This window comes from Ananas comosus, linkage group 10 (genome assembly GCF_001540865.1).
Source record: "Ananas comosus cultivar F153 linkage group 10, ASM154086v1, whole genome shotgun sequence".
Classification (NCBI taxonomy): Eukaryota; Viridiplantae; Streptophyta; class Magnoliopsida; order Poales; family Bromeliaceae; genus Ananas; species Ananas comosus.
In genome coordinates, this window is record NC_033630.1 from 9933407 (window position 1) to 9958869 (window position 25463).

Sequence of the window (25463 nt, forward strand, 5' to 3'; positions counted from 1 at the left end):
TTAGTCTATAAGATATTTTAAAAGTCTTGAGGGGTATATAGGTAATTATCCTTTTATTTTATTTGTTAGGAGCTTCTGCATATGAAATTGAAAGTAGCATCAAGGGGGGGCTGGCTATATTGCATTTAATTAATGTGAACATAGGAATGCTAACGCAAAGTATTACGGCAGGGTAGTAAATTAAATTGTACTCCCTGTCGCTTCTGAGTAGATTCTTCTTTCCATAATCATCAACAACTATATACTAAAATAAGCACCCAAATTCTCTTTCAATGCAAATTTATTAATTTCTTATTTATATGCATATGTATATGTATATATATACATATATTCCCTAAGCGGCTGCTGTTGCTGCTGCTTCTCCTTTCCTTGTTCCTTGATTTTCTCATCCACAACATAGATGGAAAAGAAATGTGTTATTCAACAAGGTACCATCATCATCATCATCATCATAGAGCTTTTCTCTTTTCTAGGGTTTTGCCATGGTTGGGGAGTAGATGGGCACCTCATTATTTGCCAAATAGCACAGGTATCTTTTTTATTACATATTCCCCCTTACACATTTATTTGTGCATGCTCCAGCATCTAAAGTTCATTATTTGGCTTTCTCAAAAAAAAAAAAAAAAAAAAAAAAAAAAATCATTCATTACTTATTTGGAGATGTAAATGGGGCGGATCCAGAGGCGGGAGGGGCCTCCCGCTTCGTTTCTTATAACGAATCATGAAAGATTGAAAGGGAAGCGAATTTTGATGAATATTTAGCGAATTAGGCGAATCAAGGGAAGGAAGGAATCCCCACCTCCTACTCCATTTTCTTAGCGGATCGGAGCAGATTCAAACGGATTTTTTTTTCCTTTATTTTTGTCCCCCATTTACCGCTCCATTGAGGACGGACCGGGGCAGTAGCTCTGCTGACCCGGATCCATTTGCATTCTTATTTATTTAATTTAGTCCATGTCATATTTAAACCTCTCAAAGTGCCCCCCCAACACTTCTTTTGTACCCCTTGGACGAGGAGTTGTAGAGATTACAATCCTTTCGGGACTCCACAAATGTAGTTTTTCTTCAATTATTTATGGCATCCATTTAACTTCTAATTTTGTTTAAATCGAGTTTTTATAATTAACTAAGTTAAAAATTTTGTTAAATTTCACGGCTCATTTTAGCTATTCGTATTATTTAATGTGGTTTTTATGCACTATAGAAGTAGTTTAAACTGTTCAATTTGATAGAGTTATCAATCAATTTGGCAAGATTTCTAATTTATTTATCTAGCTAAAATCACTCGATTCCGAAAAAATAAAATAAAATAAAAGTTAAGGAGGTCTCAATTGAGGGGATCTCCCTACATTTATACCTTTTATGTAGCAGTAGCAACTGTGTAATTGAGACAATATTTCTATAATGTGTGAGAAACTCTGCTTCTTTAGGGATCATGGTCATGTTATATCTTTTTTAAACATAAATTTTACGTAATTAGATTCCCCAACGGACGGACTCTTTATATTTTTGTCATTTTTGATTAGCTTGCGATGCATCGCAGTCAGAAAAAGAAGCAGCAAATAAGTTACCATTGAGATAGAATATTTGTTTTCAAATTTTTAAAAAATGGCAACAATTCTAAACATTTGTACTACTATTATAAAGCATGAGAAGTACTGTGGCAATTAATTCTGTTTCACTGCATTACTCAGGCGCATTTGAATAATGCTGCAGCAGATGCTGTGAGGGATCTTCTCCCTGCGTACGCCGAGAACGATCTAAGCAGCCTCTGTTCGTGGGCAGATCACGTAAAGTTCCGATACCCGTGGTCGTCGGCACTGCACTACATCAACACACCTGATGATCTCTGCACCTACAGCTATGACAGTGAGAAGCAATTCCAGTACCATTCGTCTCATCGTTTAAATCTGCACCATCTACTGTAACAACTGTAATCAGAAAATTGACGTACCGATTATCTCACTTCTGTTACGAAGCCAGATTTATTTGTTTGCTTTCGTAGATGTGTAACAAGTTGAACAGAAATTAAGTCCGTATCTGGAATATGATTTCATGTTTGAATGAAAAAACATCACTCTGGAATGTGTATGAGCAGGAGACTGCAAGGATGACAGTGGAGAGGCAGGCAGGTGTGTTTCAGGAGCCATCAAGAATTACACCAGTCAGCTTCTGACCTATGGAAAATCTGCCACTCAAAACCAATGTAATGCTGTATATGAATTTCTGAACTTTTGTTAATTTGCTTATAATTTTCATTTTCGCAAGAATCACAATTGATTGCTCATTCATTTTAAACAACTGCTGTTGCTGCTGCTGTAGATAATCTTACAGAAGCACTTCTCTTCCTTTCTCATTTCATAGGGGACGTACACCAGGTAAAAAACAAAAACAGTTATAATTTGATTGCCACTGTAGTTAATTTTTCTTTTCTATAATTTTAACTAATGATCGTGTGTTTTTTTTAAAAAAAATTTCAGCCACTACATGTAGGCTTTACCTCTGATGAGGGGGGGAACACAATTGATGTGCACTGGTACAGTAGAAAAACAGTTCTCCACCATGTGAGTCCCTAACATGCTTCTAGAAGAGCCCATGCATTTTAAACTTATCTTAGGCCTCGTTTGGAAATGCAGAAGATCCAAAAGTGCTTTTCAGTATCGCCTTTTTTATGCTACAGAAAAGTGGCAAGCGCATCCACGCACTAGAAAAGCATTTGTTAAGATGCTTATCGCCAACACCATTTCATTCCTTTTGGAGTTACGGAGCTCTAAAATACTCTCTTTTTTTAACATAACATTTCCAAACTATACTTAAGAGTACTACGTACACGTACAAATTTTAGTAAAGAGGTATTCTTTAGGCACCTCTTAAGTGGTCCCTTCTGCAGCTCACCCAGTGCCGCTAATATGCTGGCGATATCCATGAACTCAATTAATGCACGCTATTAGTAATCGTCAGTGCATTAGTGGCTTTCAAAAGAGTATCTATGATTGTATCTATAGAAGCACTTTTATCTAGTAACGCTAATTTCGTACAAGAATTACTAACGAAAAAAAAAAGCAATGCAGGTGTGGGATGATAACATAATTGAGACAGCAGAAGAGCAATTTTATGACTCCAATGTTGCAGAATTTGTTGATGCCATTAACCAGAACATAACAGTAAGTAAACAATTTTTTAAGTGAATATATACCCAATAATTAGAGTAGGATTCAGATTACATATGTGTAAGCTACATAAGTGTAAATTCAAATCAGAAAAACCCACAATTAAGATCTAAATCATTAAATGTGATAACAAAAAAAAAAAACCATTCAACATGTATATTTATAAACTTTTACGAATTTTGGAAACAGGGTGTTAAAATCTTCAACTGTTTAGATCTTCGTTTTGAAACTTCTATAATTAGATTTTAGCTCATGTAAAAAGTGAGTAATTTGATCCCTACTCCATTAATTATTATATACATGTGTATGATGATGCTATGCTAAATTTGTATATAGTTTCATGCAAATTTGTTTTGATATTTGTTTCAACATGGATTTGTGACAGATTGATGGGTTTATTTATTAATCTCATTACAGGGGAAGTGGTCAAATCAAGTTAAGGAATGGGAGGATTGCAGTGACAATAAAACCACATGCCCAGATAAGTATGTCAATTACCAGTTAGAGTGCAATCTAAGGAGCAACTAAGAGTAGAAAAATTTGTTGTTTGGTACCTGCGGACGGATTCGGGGCGAATTTTCAAAAGCCTGAACCCGAACCCAACTGCAAACCTGAAATCTAAACCCAATCCAATGGATTTTAAAAATCCGTATCCAAATCTGAACCCGACTAAAAATTTGAAACCTCAAGCCAAACCCGAAACAATTAGTTCTATTTATCACATTTCAAAACATATTGTATTAAATCTAAATTTTTAAAGTGCAAATTCAAATGCAACATCAAACATATATATATATATTGTAATGAGTTAAATCAATTTGGATTTGGGTTGGGTTCGGGTGCAGTTTGGCTCGGATACAAACAAAATCCAACTTAATTATGTTTACATTTTTTATATCCGTATGTGAAACTATATCCGTTTAGCATCGAACAAATCTACTCCGTTCGGATTCAGATTTGGCTTTGAATAATATTTCAAGTATTCATATCCATTGACATCCCTAACTGTGTATGCTTTTTATTTTTTAAAATAAAATTTTATAATAAAAAAATGCAAAAGTTTAGAAATTAATAAGGACTAGAACGGAACATAGTTACAAGTTTAGGGATTAAAATAAAACATTGCTATAAGTTTAGAAATTTAAATGTCGAATCTAAAAGTTTGCGTACCAAAATGAAACTTGATTGAAAGTTCACGGACTAGCAGTGCAATTTACCCACTGGTCCCCAACATTCTCTCAATCTTTTATTTTTGATCCCAACGTTTTATTTTTGAGTGCAGCTAGATTTACGGCCTCATTAGGATTGTAATCTTACAACTTAGCCCATGTAAAGACTATAATTAACAAACTAGTCTTATCATTTTTTTAACCGAAAAGCAAAAAGAGTTGTTTAAATCCTTACACTATTCGATTAGGGTTTGTAAAGATTACAACAGTATGTTTCTTTATTCTTTATTTTTTGTTGCGGTAGAGTTGCGAAAAGTTTTATTAACTTTTCAATCAAGTCCTTGGACATCCCAAGGATGCTATGGAAGGCCTAGATTTTAGGGAGTATGAGCTATAAGTATTTATTTTTCCCATATAACTCAACACTAAGACTAATTGATTTTTTTTTTTGGGGGGATTAAGGTGTGCATCTGAAAGTATCACTGCAGCTTGTGACTGGGCATACAAGGATGTGACAGAAGGTTCAGTGTTGAAAGGTACTGGAAAAATGATCTATTACCTAAATCCTCATATTTCTTTTCTAGGTTAATTGCATACAATTTTCTATAAATATAATAAATTATGAGTATATTTCTGCAAAGTTCATCTTTTATATATTATCTCTACAAAAGTTCCAGTGTTTTCAAATGTATCACTACCATTGGAATCTGTTAGAAAATTTTAATTAATCATAAGTTAGATACTTAATCTTGATTAGTTTATAAAATAACTTGATATTTTTACCCCTCTTATATTATATATACTTTTGTGACATTTAAAGAGACATATTTGTGATGGAGAAATTGATATTTCACTTATTTGCTATTAAACTATAAATAGTTCTCTAACGGTAACAAATAAGATGGGCATTTTTGAAAACATTAGAATTTTTATAGAGACAATATATAAAAGTTGAATTTTATAGAAATATACTTGCAATTTACTATGTTTGCAAGGACCTGCATGCATTTAACCCTTGTTTTTTTTGCTAAATTACATAAAACTCTTTTATAAATAACAGTTTTTTATTTTTCCTTTCTAAATTTTAAAAATCTATCTTTACCCCCTCAAGATTTCAAGTTATTACATTTAACCCTTTACATCAGGGTTTCTTCGCTATTTTGTTCATTTTTAATAATTTATCCCGAAAATTCTCTTAAAAATGATAAAAATATATTAAAATTTTATTTTTTTTCCTTATCGAAGAAGTAATGGTGATTTGAACATTTTGTCCTTTCTATTAATGTCGTATATCTCTGAAAATATTTCTGAAATTTTAAGGAGGCAAAATGTAAGTTTTTGAAAGTTATGGTGGAAAAGTGAAAATGCTAATATTTTTTTAAAATTTTTTTTATAATTTAGCCTTATTTTCTAATTTTTTAAATAAAATTTTATATTAAATAATAGGCATAGAAATTGAATATTTATAATCCTTACATTCAAAATATTTATTTGGCAGTAAAAAAATAAAGATTTTGCTTTTTCACTTTTTGGAAAGAGATTGTTATCTATTTTCTATGATAAAAAATAAAAATTAATCGGCTTGTAATTTTTAGTGAAAATTTAAAGAGCCCTCCTCAAATACAGGTCATTAATTTTACACCCCTCATTACTCTATTGTAGTTATTTCTATTGATTAAATCAGGGATTTTGTTAAAATTAATTTTTACGCGCTTAAAATAAGAAAATAAAATAATGAAAAGTTACAAGAGTTCCAATAAATAGAAAATTAATTGAAGATCTATCATCACAGGTGTTTTCCCTACAATTTATTATTATTATTATTATTATTATTATTATGCTAAAATATAGAAAATTTCTATATAAATATTTATTTTTTTCACTTTTCCTTATTTTCAAAAACCTATATTTTCCCTATTTAAAATTTCACAAATATTTTCAGGAGGTTGCGGTGCTAATGGAGACGGCGAAATAACTAAATCGCCCTGACTTGTTCTATAAGAGAAAAAAATAATATTTTTAATATATTTTTATATTTTAAAGGTATTTTCGATATAAATTATAAAAAATTGACGGAATTATAACAAAACTCGGGAGAAAGAGGACTAAATCCATTAACTTAAAATTTTGAGTGGATAAAATATAAATTTTTAAAATAAAAAAATAAATATTTACAGAAGAGTTTTCTGTATTTCGGTTTTATTATTATTATTATTATTATTTTCATAATGGAAACTAACTCTTCAAAATGCACATGGGTGCATATTACAGATGAATATTTCCTGAGCAGATTACCTGCTGTGAACTTGAGGCTTGGTCAAGCTGCAGTTCGATTAGCTGCAACCCTAAACCGCGTTTTCCGACAAAGCTGAGATTAATCGTGCTTTTCGCTTGTGTTTAGTTGCAAAATAAATTTTAAACCTCTTTCAAAAGTTTAGATATTTTCCTTGCGTCGCATAATGTGTCGATGTTCGTGATCACTTATTTGGGTAAACTTTAATTTGTCTTTCTGTGACACCCCAATAGTCCCACATCGGATGAGAATGGGATTGTCATTGAGTTTATAAGAGACTTAGACACTAGTAATAATAACTGGGCTTAAGCATTTTGGGCTAGTGGTTGGGCCCAACGAGTTATTATTGCTAGTGGGCTGGGTCGTTACATTTGGTATCAGAGCCGGTTCACCAGCTGGAAATGTGTGGCGAGTCTCGGCTGAGCTAGGGTCTAAATGACAGATTAAGTCAGAGTCGGTGATTAAGAGGCTAAGTCTAATCTTGGGCTGTCCACATCGGATGGGAATAGGGTTGTCATTCGGTTTATAAGAGACTTACAACTAAACAATGTGACATGCTAGTCTTAGCTGACTTGTGGGAATTCGCACTTCACTCACAACAGCCAGCTGAGCCCCGTTCTGTACGCTGTATAACCGTAGTTTAGTTGAGACGCATCTTACATTTTCGATTTATGATTGAATTTAATACTAAAGCATGACGCTCTGCTTTACAGGATCACTCATTCTAAAACTATTTTAGTTTTAACGGGCTTAATCGTTTTAATCTCTTGAATCCAGTCTTACAATCATAAAATTATCTTATGAGATTTTTTTTTTTTTTTTTCAAGGAAGGTATAGAAATGTATGAAAAAGTTTAAGAGTTGGACTAGTTGGTACTTGGTGGTCTTCTCATATCTGTTGGATTTTTGTGGTAGGGTTGGTTAGACTTTGATTCTTTCTTGCATTTTCAGCTTCAACCCAATGAACTCACCTGGTTTTTCATTTGACCCATGGGTTATTGTTTCTAATGTGTCCCTTTTATCCTTTCCACATCATCATAGGATGAAAATCCCAATGAAAAATGTTTCCTCTTAGTCTTAGTACGTAAATGATTTCCGAGTCAAAACATCTCAATCATGTGTTGTTTTTGATGTGTTTCTTATTGGAATTGCTTGTTCATTTTGACCAAGAAAGTGACCAATAGAATAACTTGAAACTCAAGACTATTAAAAAATTTTTAATTTATTTCTGAATATTCAAATATTCTTCTAAAATTTAATCCCATCAGTAAACCCTAGAGAAAAATAGTTATTTGGGAAATTCAATAAAAATATTTTGATCATCCAGAGATAAATAAGAAATTTTTAACATTTTGAAGAATATATTAGATATTATTTCTAAACTTTTTATTGTCGCCTTTTCTTGCGCACTTTCTTAATAGGATAAAACAAACACATACACACGTGAACAAATGGCACTTGCGTTCAGACACATGCAATTACCATTCAGAATGTTATGATTGGCCCAAATGAATCTAAACTAGCCGAAAGAAAGTGTCGCGATGCAAAGAGAAAACAAACTCTATGTAAAAGATACAACAGTCTGGACTTCTCTAAACTTTTGATTTGCCGTCTTCCATTAGCAATTTTGATGATCGATTTCGTTGGAATCAAATCAAACGCCTACAGAAGATGCAAGCGATCGATCAAGAGTTGCTTTAGTCAAACGGAAATCACATGCATATCTTGTAAGCGTTTGATTTTACCGGAATCCTTCAAATTACTAATAGAAGTTAAAATGGCTACTAAGTAGAGGGAACCGTAAATCAAATAAAAAAAAAAAAAAAGATGGTCAATTTCAAAATTGGTTAAAGTTTAGGCGATGGGTATATATTTTAACCAAAAAAAAGAAAAAACCTTTGTCCCTACCTGTTGTAGGATAACCAAATATTCAAGTTGTAGCGACTCATCCCGCAAGTACTAGCAACTAGTTAGGGGAGGTTTGGTTCATTATAGTTGAAGACGCATGTAATTAGAAATACAATAATTATAATTAGTATAGTACTACTACATTATCAAAAGTATAGAGGATTTGATGTTTTCGACTTTTTGATTCTTGTATTAAGAATTATTCGAATCGGATGATTGCAGTCCCCCCCTAGAATTGAGTGGTACCCCTAAGGTTGAGTGGTCTCCGCAGGGTAATAATATTAATCTAATGTTACAAATGATCAAAAGGATTGATCTAAGGGCTAAATAGTCGGAAGCATCAAATTCTCTATACTTCCGATAGCCTAGTAGCTCTACTCGTATAATTATATGTATCTTATTTGTTCAAATGCAACAGAAAGCTTTGTATCTATAAATATTTTATTTAATTACATATAAGAATAATAATAACTTAACTTAAATATTTTGGGTCGGTGGTTTGGACCTAATAAGTTATTGTTGCTAGTGAACTGGATCGTTACAATTTACAATTTTTTATCATTTTATTCCTTTTATATATATGGGGTGCAATATATAGGAAAAGAAAATAATTATTAAAAAGGTTGTTAGAGAGGTAAGTATATTTTTATTTTAAAATTACTCTTTCCGAATACTACAATTGTAACTACGGCTAATTTAAGCGTAGTTTCAATTATTACAGTTAAGCCTTTTAATGGAGTTGCAACTGTAGCAATTAAACTCTAACGCATCAAAATAAAAATTAGCCTTGAAATTGCGCGCAGATATAACTATGCACAATCAAACAACTCCTTTGTTTAAACCCAAATCATCTAGACCCCAAAGCAATCTCTTTACTATCTAATATGGGAACATCAGAGTATATATTACACACACAAGTGCCAAACCTTAAGGCCTAGTTTGGTTCAAGGATGGTGAACTTTGGAATAAATCTTTTTAATCCCTAGAATATGTTAATATTCCGAAATAATTAGGAATAAAAGTAAAATTGTTTTTAGTTTGCAATACTACTATATTTAGAAATAACTAAAATTATGTTTGATTAATTTTATGTAACAATATAGGATAATGAAAACAAAGTGATGGTTGAATTTGATATAAAATACAATTTACTAAAAATGATTTATTATAAAACTAATTTATTATAATATATATGTGACATCCCAATAGTCCCACATCGGATGGGAAAGGGGTTGTCATTGGGTTTATATGAGACTTAGACACTAGTAATAATAACTGGGCTTAAGCATTTTGGGCTGTTGGCTGGGCCCAACGAGTTATTGTTGCTAGTGGGCTGGGTCGTTACATTTGGTATCAGAGCCGGTTCACCAGCTGGACATGTGTGGCGAGTCTCGGCTGAGCCAGGGTCTGGATAACGGGCTAGCGAGACGAGTCTCACATAGCGTGGTGATCTTGGGCTGTGTGTGTGAGGACTGACGAGGACGTCAGGGCCTTAACGGGGGGAGTCTGTGACATCCCAATAGTCCCACATCGGATGGGAAAGGGGTTGTCATTGGGTTTATATGAGACTTAGACACTAGTAATAATAACTGGGCTTAAGCATTTTGGGCTGTTGGCTGGGCCCAACGAGTTATTGTTGCTAGTGGGCTGGGTCGTTACAATATAATAAAAATAATTTATTATAATGTTTAAGTATAATTTATTATAATATTCAAGTACAAATAATATAAAGTAATATAATATAATTAATAATCTTTAGCTCTCCAATGTCTATTCCAAAATATACATCGTCTAGTACACAAGGGTACTCTATATGCAAATAGGAAAGCTACTAACTAAACTCATGGCGCTATGTGAGACCCTAGATAGTCCTATATATGAGATATAATAGGGCTAAACTCTTAACCCGGTTTAAGCATTTTGGATGGTGGCAAGGCCCAAGAGGTTAAGAGAGTTAAGCGTGCTAGGACAGGAGTAGTCCTAAGATGGGTGACCCCCTGGGAAGTTGGGGTGTCACAGATGGTATCAAAGCCAATTATAAGCCGGAAGTGCGATATGAGTCTCGGCTGGGCCAGGGTCTGGATGACGGGCTAGCGAGATGAGTCTCACATCGCCTGGTACTTGTGAGTCTGAGCCTCACGAGGACGTCAGGGCTTAAAGGAGGGGAGATTGTGAGACCCCAGATAGTCCTATATATGAGATATAATAGGGCTAAACTCTTAACCCGGCTTAAGTATTTTAGGTGGTGGCGAGGCCCAAGAGGTTAAGAGAGTTAAGCGTGCTAGGACGGGAGTAGTCCTAGGATGGGTCACCCCCTGGGAAGTTGGGGCGTCACACGCTATGTCCTTGCCACGGTCCTCGCCCGGCGCATTGGTACTCGGCCCTACAACAAAGTGGGGTGAGAACTATATAAATATAGTTCTCATTGGGTTCGGCCGCCGACTCCGCCGATCTTCCCACTAGGTCTAAGCAGGCATAAGCAGATAGATAGATAGATAGAAATGAACTGCAACTATTTTACCATGCCTTCAATGACAATGATAATGAATGCAATCATTATGCAACAAGTCTTCTATCATGCTAATATGATGTCAAGAGTATATATATGCAACATAGCAATGTAATCTTCCAACATACACTATATCTACTCAAGGTATGAATGCAATTCTACTATGCCATTCATGTTCATTACCCAATCTATTTGGCCAATCCAAAGGTTGCACCCTCGACTCACTCTCAATTTCATAAGTGAGGAGAGGTTGCACTGGCACACCGAGACCGTCTGCGGGACAACTACGTCTGCCCCTATGTGAAGTACTACGGAGACCACTCCTTCGGTAGAGCGACCATCGACAAGCGAAAACAGACTAGTGAGTACGATCCAATCCTCACAAGAGGATACCCTATCTATCAGGGTCAATATGCCTCTGCTGCACAATGCATAATCAAATGCCGGAAGTTCTACTATCCCTAGAATCATGTCATGTTTACTATACTAAACTCGATGCCACTTGTTCAGTCATTGTAGTAATATTTTCAAACTAGTTGACATGCCACTCGTTCATGTTTAGTGTTTCTATTACACTAGTTCCATGCCACTCCTCTAGGCTAACATATGTCCAAATTCATCTCGTTATGCTACTATAGGATTCCATGTCACAAGACCCAATCCTCATGCGTCCCTAGTCCATGTGTCGAGCCCACAATTCTACACTACTAAGAAATGATGCAAGGAATTAGAATTGCAACTATCTACCAATCCTATCATGCATAACACACACACACACACACACACACACACACACACACATATATATATATATATATATATATATATATATATATATATATATATATATATATATATGAATATGATCAACTTAGAACTTAGACATAAAAAGAAGCTCAGTTGCTTCGGGATGGACACCCTCCACCTTTCTGGTGATGTCTTGAAGCTACAATTCCTTTCCCAAGATTTTTGGGAGCTTTCGCCGCAAGCTACAGCAATCTATACCTCAACGGGCTATTTCTTCAATTCTTCCGCGTACGCTCGTCGTCTCGCCGAACCGAGCACACCGTTGCGTTCATAGACCTAGCAATTAGGTTAGAGAGACATCAACTTAGATCAAATCCCTCTATTTCCAAAAACCCTCTTTTGGATGTCCTAGAAGCCCCAATATTGCAATAGCTTCAAACAAGCAATTACTCTAGCATTTAATGGGTTTATCCACTTCTAAAGATCCACTAGAGTCCATCTAGCTAGGTTCCAAGAGGTTAAAGCAAACCCTATCCCATCTACCATGAGAGGGGTTAAGAGCTTACCTCTACAAATTCCCAAGGTGAGGAAGAAGATGGAGAAGATGATGGCTCTCCTCTAGCTCTTCTTCTCCTTCCTTTCCTTCTTCTTCTTCTTCTCTTCCTTCCTCTCCTTCTTTTCCTTCTAGAGAGAGAAAGAGGGAGAGAATGTGTGAGTGTGAGAGGGAGAATGAGAGAAATAAGAGGGAAAAATCCCTCTTTTAGCCTCTCTCATGTAACAATATCCCCATAGCCCTCTCAACTTTGCTTCTCTTGCCCTGCCCAGACTGGGCAATTTTTGTGTGCGAGGACCGGTCCCTCTACGGGAGGACCGGTCCTCGAGAGCAACTCTGCGAGCAAAGCTCTGCTGCCCTCTTACCACGCGTACGGGAACCGGTCCCTCTCGCCGGTGACCGGTCCCAAAGAGCAGTCTGGCGCACAGAGCCCTCTACTCTGCCCTACACGTGTACGGGGACCGTCCTCTCCCGCCAGGGACCGGTCCCCGAGAGCAATTCTTGTGCGCAGAGACTTCTCTGCGCACCCCATGCCTACGGGAACCGGTCCCTCTCACCAGGGACCGATCCTCGAAAGCAAATCTGCACAAGTGCAGATTTTTGCACAACTTGCTCTCGCGGGTCCGTTGCAATGCACTTTTTGGGTTTTTGACTTCTTCGGCTTTTCCGAAGCATACCCACTCGACAATTAGTCGATTCTGAGCGAAGTCCAACTCTCGGGTTTGAGAATTCACTTCCTTACATCCTTCCCTCCTAAAAAGGAGTTTCGTCCTCGAAACGAATTCAATAACTTAATAACTTATACCTCAATGCATTTCTCTAAAAAGGTGAGGATAATCCACTTTCATCGCTTCCTCGAGTTCCCACGTAGCCTCACGATCATCGTGATTGGTCTAACGAATCTTGACATAGGGAATCTCACGATTTCTCAGTTTTCGCACTTCTCGAGCAATACTCATCGCCGGAAACTCTTCATAACTCAAGTCCTCTTGCAAATCCGGCGGCTCATAATACATAGTATGCTCAGGGTTGGAGATATATTTGCGAAGGTTGGAGACATGGAATATGTTATGCACATCCGCGAGCTTCGGTGGCTTTGCGAGTCAGTACGCTACTGCTTCCACACGTTCCAACACTTCATATAGTCCGATATATCGGGGACTCAACTTTCCCCGCACTCCAAAGCGCTTCACGCCCCTCATAGGCGAAACTTTCAAGAAGACGCGGTCGCCCACCACGAACTCCAAATCTCTACGACGCTTATCATAATAGCTTTTCTGTCTGGATTGTGCTGTGAGCAATCTCTCGCGAGCAAGACGGACCTTCTCTTCCGCCTCCCACAATACATCAGGGCCCAATGCCGCGCGTTCACCCACATCACTCCAACATATAGGAGATCGGTAATTCCGCCCGTAAAGGACTTCGAACGGTGCCATCCTAATGCTAGCTTAGTAACTGTTGTTGTAGGCGAACTGGGCCATCGGTAAGTGGCTTACCTAACTACCCTTGTAGTCAATGACACACGCCCGCAACATATCCTCCAGAATCTGTATAGTCTTTTCCGACTGTCCATCTATCTGAGGATGAAATGCGGTGCTGAAATCGAGCCGTGTGCCAAAAGCTTCCTGCAGGCTTTTCCAGAAATGCGAAGTAAAACAGGGTTCTCGATCCTACACGATCGACCTTGGAACCCTGTGCATCCTCACGATCTCGTCGAGATATACCTGCGCCAACCTGTCACCTGACCAGGTAGTGTGGATCGGTAGGAAGTTTGCCAGCTTGGTTATACGATCCACGATCACCCAGATCGCATCGTGGCCACCCGTCGAATGGGGCAATCCGACCACGAAGTCATAGCGATATCCTCCCATTTTCAAACAGGGATAGGTAAACTTTAGAGCTTTCCCGCTGGAAATCGGCGCTCCGCCTTAACCTGTTGGCATACTAGGCACTGTGCCACATAGCGCCCGATATCCGCTTTCATACCCGGCCACCAATACTGCATCTTCAGATCACGGTACATCTTGGTGCCGCCTGGGTGAATACTATAGGGAGTCTGATGTGCTTCTTGCAAAATCAACTTTCGGACTTCCTCGTTTTCTGGCACGCACCACCGGTTTCGAAACCGGAGCGCACCGTCAGCATCTACACTGAAATCTCCGCCATGCCCACTCTCGATGTCTCGCCGCACCTTTTGGAGACTAGGATCCGCGGGTTGCAAACTCTTAATCCTCTCCAACAAGGTCGGTTGGACTACAAGAGCCGTAAGCATAGACGGGATCTCCGGAGCTACTACCTCAAGATCTATCTGCTCTATTTCTCTCCACAGCGACTCCTAATGCGTGACCAACATAGCAAGATTCTCTACTGATTTTCTACTAAGCGCATCTGCCACCGCATTCACCTTTCCGGGGTGGTATAGGATTGTAACATCAAAATCCTTTAGTAATTCCAACCACCGCCGCTGTCGCATGTTGAGCTCCTTCTGTGTAAACAGGTATTTCAGACTTTTGTGGACCGTGTATATTTCACAATGCGCGCCATATAAGTAGTACCTTCATAACTTGAGAGCAAACACTACTGCGGCCAACTCCAAATCGTGGACAGCGTAGTTCTTCTCATAGCTCTTCAACTGACGGGACGCATAAGCGATTACCTTCCCGCCCTACATCAAAACACACCCCAAACCCGAATGAGATGCGTCGCTAAATACCACAAAGTCTTCACCTTGCACCGGTAAGGCGAGCACCAGAGTTGAAGTTAGTCTATCCTTCAACTCTTGGAAACTCCGATCGTACTCGTCGCTCCAGACAAACTTAGTGCTTTTCTGAGTCAGACGGGTAAATAGAATCACGATCCTTGAGAATCCCTCCACAAACCGTCTATAGTAGCTCGCCAAGCCTACGAAGCTTCGAACCTCCGTGATGTTAGTCGGGCGAGGCCAATCCTTGCTCGCCTCCACTTTTCGCGGATCAACGGAAACTTCACTCTCGGAAATGACATGTCCAAAAAATGCAACCTCTCGGAGCCAAAAGTCGCATTTCTTCAACTTGGCATATAGCTTCTCCTCCCGAAGGACTTGAAGCACTATCCTTAAGTGTTCCGCATGCTCTTCGTCGCTACGCGAGTAGACCAAAATGTTGTCTATGAAGACCACGACAAATCGGTCCAAGTACTCTCTGAAGACACGGTTCATCAAATCAATAAACGCTGGCGGGGCGTTAGTAAGCCCAAACTGCATGACCATGAATTCGTAGCGTCCATACCGTGTGCGAAACGCGGTCTTCTGCACATCCTCCGGCTTAATCTTAAGCTGATGATAGCCGGACTGGAGGTCTATTTTTGAATACACTCGTGACCCTTGCAACTGATCAAACATATCATCAATCCGGGGCAACGGGCACTTATTCTTGATCGTGACCTTGTTCAACTCATGATAGTCCACGCAGAGTCGAAACGATCTATTATTCTTTCGTACGGATAGGACCGGCGTTCCCTATGGCGATACACCTGGCCGGATAAACTCCCTATCAAAAGAGATCCAATAATTGAGCCCTCAACTCCTTCAATTCCGCCGGCACCATTCGATATGGAGCTTTCGAGATAGGCGCAGTCCCTGGGACCAAGTCTATCACGAACTCGATCTTCCGGTCTGGCTGCATCCCTGGTAATTCTGGGGGAAACACATCCGGGAACTCCCGAACCACGGATAGCTCCTCAAGCGTTGGAGTCGTCCTCTCGACCTCCACAACAGTCGCCAAATAAATCGCACAACTGCTGTTAACTAATTTCCTCGCCCTCGTCGCCGACACCATTGCGGCAAAGCGCGAGCTTTTACGTACAAGGCTTATAAACAAACCCTTCTTGTCCTGGCTCACAAAACGTTATCACCTTACTCTTGCAGTCGATTGACGCATAGTACTTCGAGAGCCAGTCCATGCCCAATATAATGTCGAACTCCTTCAACCTCTTGAGCACCAACATATGGATTGGCATTATCCAATCGCCTACTTGAACCGGTCATGCTAGACACTCCTTACGGATGAGAAAATCACGCTCAGGGCCCGATACTCACCAAGTGCTTTTACTATGCTGGAACTCTATACCATGCATTTGTGCAAATGGCCTACTGATAAATAAATGAGTAGCACCTGTATCAAATATAGCCCTGGAGCGAACTCTGTTAATCAAAACCATACCTGCAAGCACATGGCGATCCTCGGCCTCATCATGTTCCTCGGCTTGGGTCTGAGCGGAGAACACCCGTCCGCTCGGAGCCGATCTAGTCGCCTCAGGTTGACGCGGCATCATTGCACGTCCAGCCGATGCAGCAGCAGGTGGAACTCCTCCATAACGTGCCGGAGACGCCGGAGCCGATGCAACCGACGGGGTAGGCGAAGCCCTCACTGGGCAGTAGTGCTAATGTGTCCCGCTTGCCTACATGCGAAGCACTTCGCCTCCTGTTGATCACAAGTTCTCGGCTCGTGGTTCCCGCCACAAATAGTACACCGCTGCGGCCGACGGCTCTTGGACTGGGTTTGTGGATACTTCGGGGGCTTCCTCGACTTTGACTGAGCTCCCGAACCACCTTGAGTCTGTTTCCTGCCTCCGTCCTTCTTGGACGCCTCACGATCCTCCCGGATGTGAGCGTTTCCTTACTCCGCCCACAATGCTCTGTCGAGCACCTCCGTGAAGGTAGTGAGCTTCAGGATGTGCACCGCCCAGTAGATATCAGTCCGGAGTCCTCGCTCGAACCAATCGGTTCGATCCCTATCGTCCCGCACTACGTTGGGGACGCAGTCGATGATGTGAGAGAACTCCCGCTCATACTCCGCCCTGAGCGGTTACCTTGCTTCACCTTCCTGAACTGCTNACTCGAACCAGTCGGCTCAATCCCTATCGTCCCGCACTACGTTGGGGACGCAGTCGATGATGTGAGAGAACTCCCGCTCATACTCCGCCCTGAGCGGTTACCTTGCTTCACCTTCCTGAACTGCTCCTGGAGCCTCTTCTTCTCGCTGTCGAGGAAGTAGTTCGTGTACAACAATCCCCTAAACTCCTCCCACGTCAACGGCGGAAGGTCGGCAGACCGATCTCTCTCGATCCGCTTCCACCACACCTTAGCCGTCCGCTCTAAACACCAAGTGGCGAGGTGAACCTTGTCCCTCTCCAGTGTGTAGAGGTCCTCAAACAAGGTCTCCATTGAATCCACCCACACCTCGACCATCCAAGGCTTGACCTTCTCTCTGTTGAGGATCGGCGGATCGAACTTGTGGAACCTCATAAGAGCCGCAAGCGCGCGCTCCTTCTCTGCTTCCAACGCCGCATCATCGGGATTTGAACTTTCCGAACCCGTGGCTATAGTTTTCGGTGCGGGTCTCGTTGCTACTGGCACAGCCGCAGTGGCCATACCCTCCGTCACGCCAGGCGCATCAGCCGAGGGCGCAGGTCGCTCAACATCCGCTTGAGCCGACGCCTGCTGCGCCACCAACTCCTGCAGCTTCGCGATTTGGTCTCCCTAGCGCTACATCGTGCCGACCATCGTTGCAATCTCTGCGCGCAACTCTCGCATTTTGTCAGATCCCAACTGCTCAGGCACCTCAGAAGGTGGTGCCAAAACGGATCTACGCGTGTAGCGTCTTGGGGACATTAGTTCCTGCAACGCAACAACTTGGTTAATCATCTTAACCATCAACCTTGTCGCAATTACGAGACAAAACGACTTAAGGCTGAAATCAGGCGGAAGTACACAAGTGTACTCATTCTAGACCCTTAGTGTCGTGTTGTGGGCCGCCAACACCACCACTTCGAATCAAGAATGCATACTACTTGAATCTGTCTCTATCACCAACTAGAGACATATCGTCAACATCGACCCAATCAATTAACTTCCGCCACAGATATAGATTCACGTCTCTCTTACGCACCTATAATCCTATGGTTGCCAACCTAGGTCTCCTACGTCCATCCTAAACTCTCTCTTTACTTCCTCTTAACTTGCTCTGATATTGTCAGTGGGTTTTTCTGCAGGTTTTAAACTAAATAATTAATAACAAAGCTTCTTGGCATGATTTCACTCAACATAGTCCAAATATTCTCGACTTTTTGGTTCTTTATGAGTATCTCCCTCAAACATATAATTCTCAGGCTTGCAATTTCATGGATTGTTTTTTATCTAATCATATCTGCTGCTCTATGCATAGACATGCTCAACCTTACTGCTACGCGTGTTAGAACTCTTCATTTGGTGATCTATTTTCGCTATTCACAACATATCCATTTCTGTATTCACACCAGATCCAGGATTTAGCATCATTGTGGCGCTCGATGCAAAAATGATTGAAAAGGGATTGATGATCCGGTCTTTTGATTCAATATTAAAAGAACATTATAAAAGCATCTAGATAATTTTGTTGGGATATACACTATGAGAGGTGGATTAAGCTAGGGCAGAAGAGAAGGAAGAGGTGCGAGGAACAAGTGCGTCCTACGAAGGCAAGGAATACCTACCAACAGCATGAACAATGTCACTACTATCAACGGAGCTACTATCGCTGTTGCATTCCCACTACAACAAAATTGTCTTTTAGTGGCAATTTAATAACGGCGATTATCAAACAGTCACTATTACTTATTATCTAATTGTACTTTGGTGGCAATTATTTTAAATTATATAACAATTATAGTGGATGAATTTTTTTAATGTCTGAAACATTATCCAATAATTTGGACGAATATGTATCTTAAGTTTACTTTCAGCAATTAGTTATGAATGGTAATAAGTGCATATTTCAATTTTTTATAATTTCTAATTGATCTGACTTTTTCATATATTATTATTATTATTGATTATTGAAAATCATCTTTCATCAATTAACACATCGTTACTAAAATCTCATTCAAATAAATTTACACCAAGGTATAATTTTCGGCGCATTTATTATTTTATATTTTCAAAATAAATATTTAAACAATCATCAAAAGTGGGAATTAAGATTTAAACTTTATAAAATTAAATTTTTTTATAAATTATTTGTGATGAGCATTGGACGTGCGCAATAACCGATGACCATTAAATAAAGCAAATATAATCCAGAAAAAGGATCCAACTAAGCACTCAAATTTTTGGTCCAAACCTTCTGCATAACGCTACGTAGAACTACCGTTCCAAGTGAGTTTCATGCACCAGTATTTTCAACTCACTGACACACAATTATATCATTATAACTCCATCCCAGTATTTTTCCCACATGACCTAACCAGCCATGCAGATGCAGATTATCAAGAATGTTCAAATATGCTCATACAACCCACCAAACAAACAGTACAAGTAAAAAATAAGGACTAGATAACTGGAGTAATCACATCACCATTAAAGAGCGAGCAACATAAAACTACCACTGGCTTCTGCAACAAAAGACCATTCTGCGGTCGTATATTTAATGCCATCTAAGTTGGACAAGCACCAACAATGGAAAAGCTATTCTTCTCAGATGTGGCTGACATTCTCCAGGGTAAAGTTCAACTCTTCTGGTAAACCTTGTAGCACCTAGAATTAAGAAGAAATTTAGTCAGAATCTCATATAACTATGATCAACCAAGTAGAAAAATACTATAAATACTCTTGATAACAGGAAGCCCTAGCATCACAAACGACTGGATAACAGGAAGGCCATTATGCTTTTAAAAGCATACAAGCCGAACTCTATATATATATATATATAGAGAGAGAGAGAGAGAGAGAGAGAAAGTTGGGCTAGAATACTATTGATAGCAAAAGGCCTTTTTTGCTATCAAGTTTTTAACTTTTGGATCATCTTTCATCATTTCTAATCATTGAATTAAATATTATAACTCAGTGGAGACCACTCAACCCTAAGAAACTAATATCATTCTAACCCTACAATTTCTCATCTAATGGTTAAAAACTTGATAACAAAAAGAACCTTTTGCTATCAATAGTATTCCAGCCTGGCTATATATATATGTGTGTGTGTGTGTGCGTGTGTATGTATATATATCTAGCTACTATACTCCTATGAGTATAATCGTCTTCGTACTCGTAAATTATTTTCTAAGATAGAGCTTCCGAACCGACGATTCATACCATTAAACATGATTTAGGACATTTCAAACTTTTAGAAACCAAATTTTATAATTTTTCAATATTATTTACCTTGCGATCAAAAGATCTCAAAATTGGCAATTTTCAATGGCCGGTATGAGTTTAACAGTGTGAAAGAATCAAAATAGAGGAGATCATTTGATTTGGACCATCCATTTTATGCTCTCTGGATGGACTTTATTATAGTTTCGAAAAATTACGAAATTCATTTTTCAAAAATTTAAAATGATCTAAATCGGGTTTAACGGTATGATCGTTGATTCGGAAACTGTATAATCAAAAACAACTTATCAATACGAAATCTTCCATACTCATAAGTTTATAGTAGCTCTATTATCTCTTTATCTCCACATATAGAGAAAGAGAGAGAGAGTCCCTCTAGAAATAAACGGAACCGTTTACTTTCCATGTCTTTTCCGACGATAGAATGTCTATGTTATCGATCGACTCCATTAGGAAAGATCTAAGATATTAAAATATCCTCAAAACCAAATTTCATGATTTTAGGACATCATTTACCAAGTGATCAAGCAGTATCAACGTCATCTTATATTACTCATTAAAAATTGTCAATTTTTGAACAACTTGAAGACTAGGCAAATGATATCAAAAATTTACAAAACGTAAAATATAAAAAACTCAAATACCCTACATTATATTTAATAGTATCGATCGTCAACTTGGATGCCCCAATGACGGAAATAGCACAGAAGTATATAGCCTCATTTACCTAATAGTATCAAAATTTATGTCTGATCATCAATTAAGAAACTCTATTTTGAGAAGTATTGAAAGATCCAAATATTCTTAAGTATTCTAGTCTTACGACATAAACCTTACCTCGGGAAGAATGCGGAGTTTGTCTGCTATCAGCATCTTAAGCACGAAATACCTAGCCATGCTGTCGTACTTTATTTTCCACTGAAAATACACCAGAGTTAGGAAGCGATAGAGACACGAAATAAACATATTACCAGTGTGATTTCAAAACAGCTCAAAATAAAATTACCGTTTCGAAGAAAGCCGTCTTAATGTGCTCGCGCGCCTCATCGATGTGCATCTGTCAAGGTCATCAAAGGTTAATAACAACCAAAGAATTGTTATTAGTATAAGCAGGGATTTTTTTGAGGGCAGACAGAGTGGAACAATTACATATGATGAATCATAACAAATTTCAACAAATGCAAACTTTATTTATGAACTCACCCCATATTGACAGCGCTGTTTAAGGTCCATGACCTAAAGAAAACCAAACAGGCATTCATGTTAGTCGAACAACTTGTAAATGACCATAGAAATGGTCGATAAAAGTAGCAGCAGACCAAAGCACAAAGAGCGGACATACAAACGATTTTTTTTGGCATTTTCTGATTTCATCATGAAGGTCAGGATACAGGTTGTCCTCTATGATTTTAGCAACCACAGTAGCAAAATCCTTCAGCAACAGCAGTTAAAGGAAGAATTATGAATACAACCAAAGAAACAAACTTTCAAACATCAGAAGAATTTTAAAAAATGTACCTTGTTCATGATGACCTCATCTAAAATATGACAAAACAGTTCATATCTTTCCTTCACTCTGACTTCTTCAATTCGATTCGCAAAATAATCCTGCAATGACTGAGGTCAGCACCCATTGTCTACTGCAATTGAAGTGATTGTCAGGATTCAACAGCAAGAATCTTACGACTATCGCCATTTCTTTTTTAAATGCAGACAAATCTCCCTCCACTCCCACTGCTAGCCGTTTACAGACATCTTTCCAGCTTTCACCCTCCTGAACCAAAGAAGATCAAACGATACAGCATATTACGACATACATTAACCAGTCAACAACAATATTTTCAATTACTAATGATCATCTGCAAGCAACTTTGAACAACATCTAAGTGCACCTTTACTTCTTTGGAGAGTTGTACGTAAAATTTAAGATACAACCGCTGTTCTTCATAATTTTTCTGTTCTTCACAATTTTGCAGCATTCTTTCAAAATAATCCGTATTCCATAAGTTCTGCACGACAAAGAGAGAATGATGAGAAAGCCAAGGCATGTTACATAGAATGGTACAAAAAAGAAATGATGCCTAATGAACTGATAATGGAAAACGAATAAGAAGTCAACAATATAACCCGCACAAGACAATGCGCGGATACTTAAATTTGTGTGCCATGCAGTGTCTGATACACATCAATGCTTAAATTTGTGTGCCATGCAGTGTCTGATACACATCAATACTGATGTACAACCTACTCGTATCGGACGGTTCAGAAGCATAACTGATTTTCTAAGAGTAAATAAAGAAATCTAGAAACTCTGGCGATTCCACTAGAAGCATGCTGGATACAGCTTCAATATGTGCACGATAAGGGATCTAGCTTGAGTTTGACTTTTTGGTCCTACATAAACCTAATCTACCCGTTAATCATACAACTGAACAGACTAGCTAGCCTAGACTTTGAATCCTCAACTCTCAACTATTGTTTGAGAGAGAGCAAAGGAAAATTTTCCATCTGCTCTCAACTAAGTTTATAGCTTTTGGGCCAAGAATGACGGAGGAAGGTGAGAGTCGATAAGCGAACAGCCCAGAGGGTAGGAACGGCAAATGGCACAATCGGGAGAAGAAGTGAGAAAGAAAGGATGATTGGCGCAAAGAAGGGAGTGATGAGTGATTCTTTAAGGATAAGAAATGACCACTTTGTAACCTTAGAATTTACTTTGACAAATTAATTGCTAACAAGATAAGACCTAAAAAAGCTTAAACTAGCCCTAAAACCTGTCATTACAGATAAACCCAAAATAGACTCATCATGGGAATTATCCTTCACGTTACCTTATAATTTGTTTCGACATATTAATTGCCAGTAAGATAAGACCTAAAAACCAAATCTAACCCGGAAAACTATTATAAAGGATAAACACAAACTAGAACCAAGTCCTACAATGAGAAAGTTCGATCCAATTCACAATTATAGGATCACTTAGGCTTTGCTATTGGCTCCTTGGCGTTCCTCTCTTTCACTTAAAAAAGTAGTCACCGCTTGACGTTTCCTTCTTTTGACCAAAAATTTTTTTTTACACAAATAAGAGTTTATATAATAATTAATATTCAAAAAAAATCTAAAGATTACAGAGATTTGGGCACCTGAAAATAATTTTAAAATAGGACAATAACATTTTTTTTTAAAAAAATATACTCTATCCAAACATATAAAATTAGGTACCGGATAGGAGTAATATTAATTTCTAACATTATAATGAAATTATAATATAAAATAATTTGAGCTAACTATTTTGAAAAAAAATTACGAGTTTGCAAAAATTATATTTAATTGAAAATCTTATAAAATAAAGTAGTTATAATGAAGACAAACTTGAAGCCATTACAGAATTGTAAGTCCAACTGTCATAAATTAAAAAGAGAGAGTGATGTAATATTGTAAACACTAAAAAAATCAATTTAAGACATTGATCAATGAATGAAGAGAACTGTATTCAAAGAGAGCTCACAGGAATCAAAATATGCATAAGCACAATCATAACATTTAGATCAAAACAAAATCGAGATACAATAAGAGAACATTACTATGAGAGAACATTTGATCAAAATCTGAAGAAAACACAAAGAGAGAAAATTTCAACAGATCAGACCTGCATCTAAATTAGAGATTAAAGGTGTCCGTGGACCGAGTCGGATCGAGGTAGTTGATATACTACACCCGTACCCTAAAAAAAATGGTTAGGAAAAAAAACACCCTACCCATTTAACTTCGGGTCGGGTCCGAGTCTGGATACTTAAGTTATTAATATACCCATCGGGTCTCTATTTAAGCGGGTCTAGATAGTGACTACCCGTTCAAGACCGGATATGGAGCGGATCTAAATCGAATACGGGTACCTGTATACATATATGTTTTTTATAGACTTTATTAAATTTTTTAGGCAGAACTTGTTTCAGTCATTATATTGACTGATTAAAAACCTAAAATTCAAACCAATTTCACATGTAAACACACAAAAATAAAAAAATTACGATACTATATTACAGATAAAGAGAATATAAGTTGTAGTAATTACTAATATTATATACTATACTAACATTCAAAAAAAAAGAAAAAAATAAAAAGAAATAAGAAAATTTACTAAATAGAATATTCATTAAAAAAAAAGCTAGGTTGTCAACTATGATTGGAGAAGGGATTTGGAAAATACTCACTCGTACCACGCCTATAGAGGATTAATATCCTTGATGCGGACAACAATGAAAATATTGTTTCATAAAAAACTCTGAGGTGGAAATGAAACAGAAAAAAATAAAGAGTAAAAAACAAAGAATAAAAAAAATAGAAAAAAGAAAAGAATAAATGAGCGGCTAGAGTTTCAGTGTTTCACTAGAATGAAAATACTTAGAGACCCCTCATCTATAAGTCCTATTAAAATTGATTCCTCAACTTCAACAGTTCAAATATTTTTTATTTACTATCCGATATTTCATCAGGTCCGAGAAAGGGTCCATATTTGAAAACTATTCCGAGCTCTACCCATTTAAAAGTTGGGCTCAGGTGTAATATACCAAACTACTACAATCATGAATTTTGGTACGAACTAGCTTAAAAAGCTATTAAAATGTTCCAGTGAAGTTTGGGGAGCATTTGAGTGTTTTCGGTACAAATCGGGCGCAAACACGGACTCCAAAATCTGAAATTTGCCTAAGTTGCATATTTTGTATTGAGTCCCAGTACTGGAATCTGAGCACCGGTACGCAATACAAAATTAGGAAAATGAGCTCTCAGGTTTTGAGGAATCAAACCTGCGTACCGGTACTGAATTTGGGTTGGGTATCGGTACTAGAAATCAAGTACCGATACGTAGTAGAAAATCGAGAATCCAACGTTTGGGTTTTGAAGTACTGGAAATTAGGTATCGGTACTGGATGCCCGAGTACCGGTACGCCAACCCGACTACCGATACTCAACCTTGCATAATGCAGTT

General features: G+C 38.1%; 2 protein-coding genes across 2 annotated transcripts; one reads left to right on the forward strand and one right to left on the reverse strand.

Annotated features, from left to right (window-relative positions):
- Nucleotides 331-6824, forward strand: LOC109716757 (endonuclease 2). The gene is made up of 9 exons (XM_020242313.1): nt 331-529; nt 1695-1869; nt 2099-2206; nt 2323-2378; nt 2481-2564; nt 3072-3164; nt 3588-3655; nt 4802-4875; nt 6611-6824. The coding sequence occupies exons 1-9, from the start codon at nt 401-403 to the stop codon at nt 6709-6711; spliced, it is 888 nt and encodes a 295-aa protein (XP_020097902.1). The 5' UTR covers nt 331-400; the 3' UTR covers nt 6712-6824.
- Nucleotides 19540-22520, reverse strand: LOC109716055. Its single transcript, XM_020241336.1, has 8 exons — nt 22369-22520; nt 22161-22250; nt 21995-22084; nt 21819-21908; nt 21680-21712; nt 21483-21533; nt 21314-21394; nt 19540-19897 (listed from the first exon to the last, which is right to left on the reverse strand). Exons 1-8 carry the CDS (start codon nt 22453-22455, stop codon nt 19838-19840), a joined length of 582 nt encoding a protein of 193 aa, XP_020096925.1. The 5' UTR covers nt 22456-22520; the 3' UTR covers nt 19540-19837.

Bases quoted from the DNA above. Each gene is read 5' to 3' on its own strand.
- LOC109716757 (XM_020242313.1), top strand. From the start codon at position 401: ATGGAAAAGAAATGTGTTATTCAACAAGGTACCATCATCATCATCATC. The intron at 2,207-2,322 runs GTAATGCTGTAT...CTGCTGCTGTAG, and splicing joins ATCTGCCACTCAAAACCAAT to ATAATCTTACAGAAGCACTT. The intron at 3,656-4,801 runs GTATGTCAATTA...GGGGGGATTAAG, and splicing joins AAAACCACATGCCCAGATAA to GTGTGCATCTGAAAGTATCA.
- LOC109716055 (XM_020241336.1), bottom strand. From the start codon at position 22,455: ATGCTGCAAAATTGTGAAGAACAGAAAAATTATGAAGAACAGCGGTTG. The intron at 22,251-22,368 runs GTGCACTTAGAT...TCTTTGGTTCAG, and splicing joins AACTCTCCAAAGAAGTAAAG to GAGGGTGAAAGCTGGAAAGA. The intron at 21,713-21,818 runs GTATGTCCGCTC...GGTTTTCTTTAG, and splicing joins AATGCCAAAAAAAATCGTTT to GTCATGGACCTTAAACAGCG.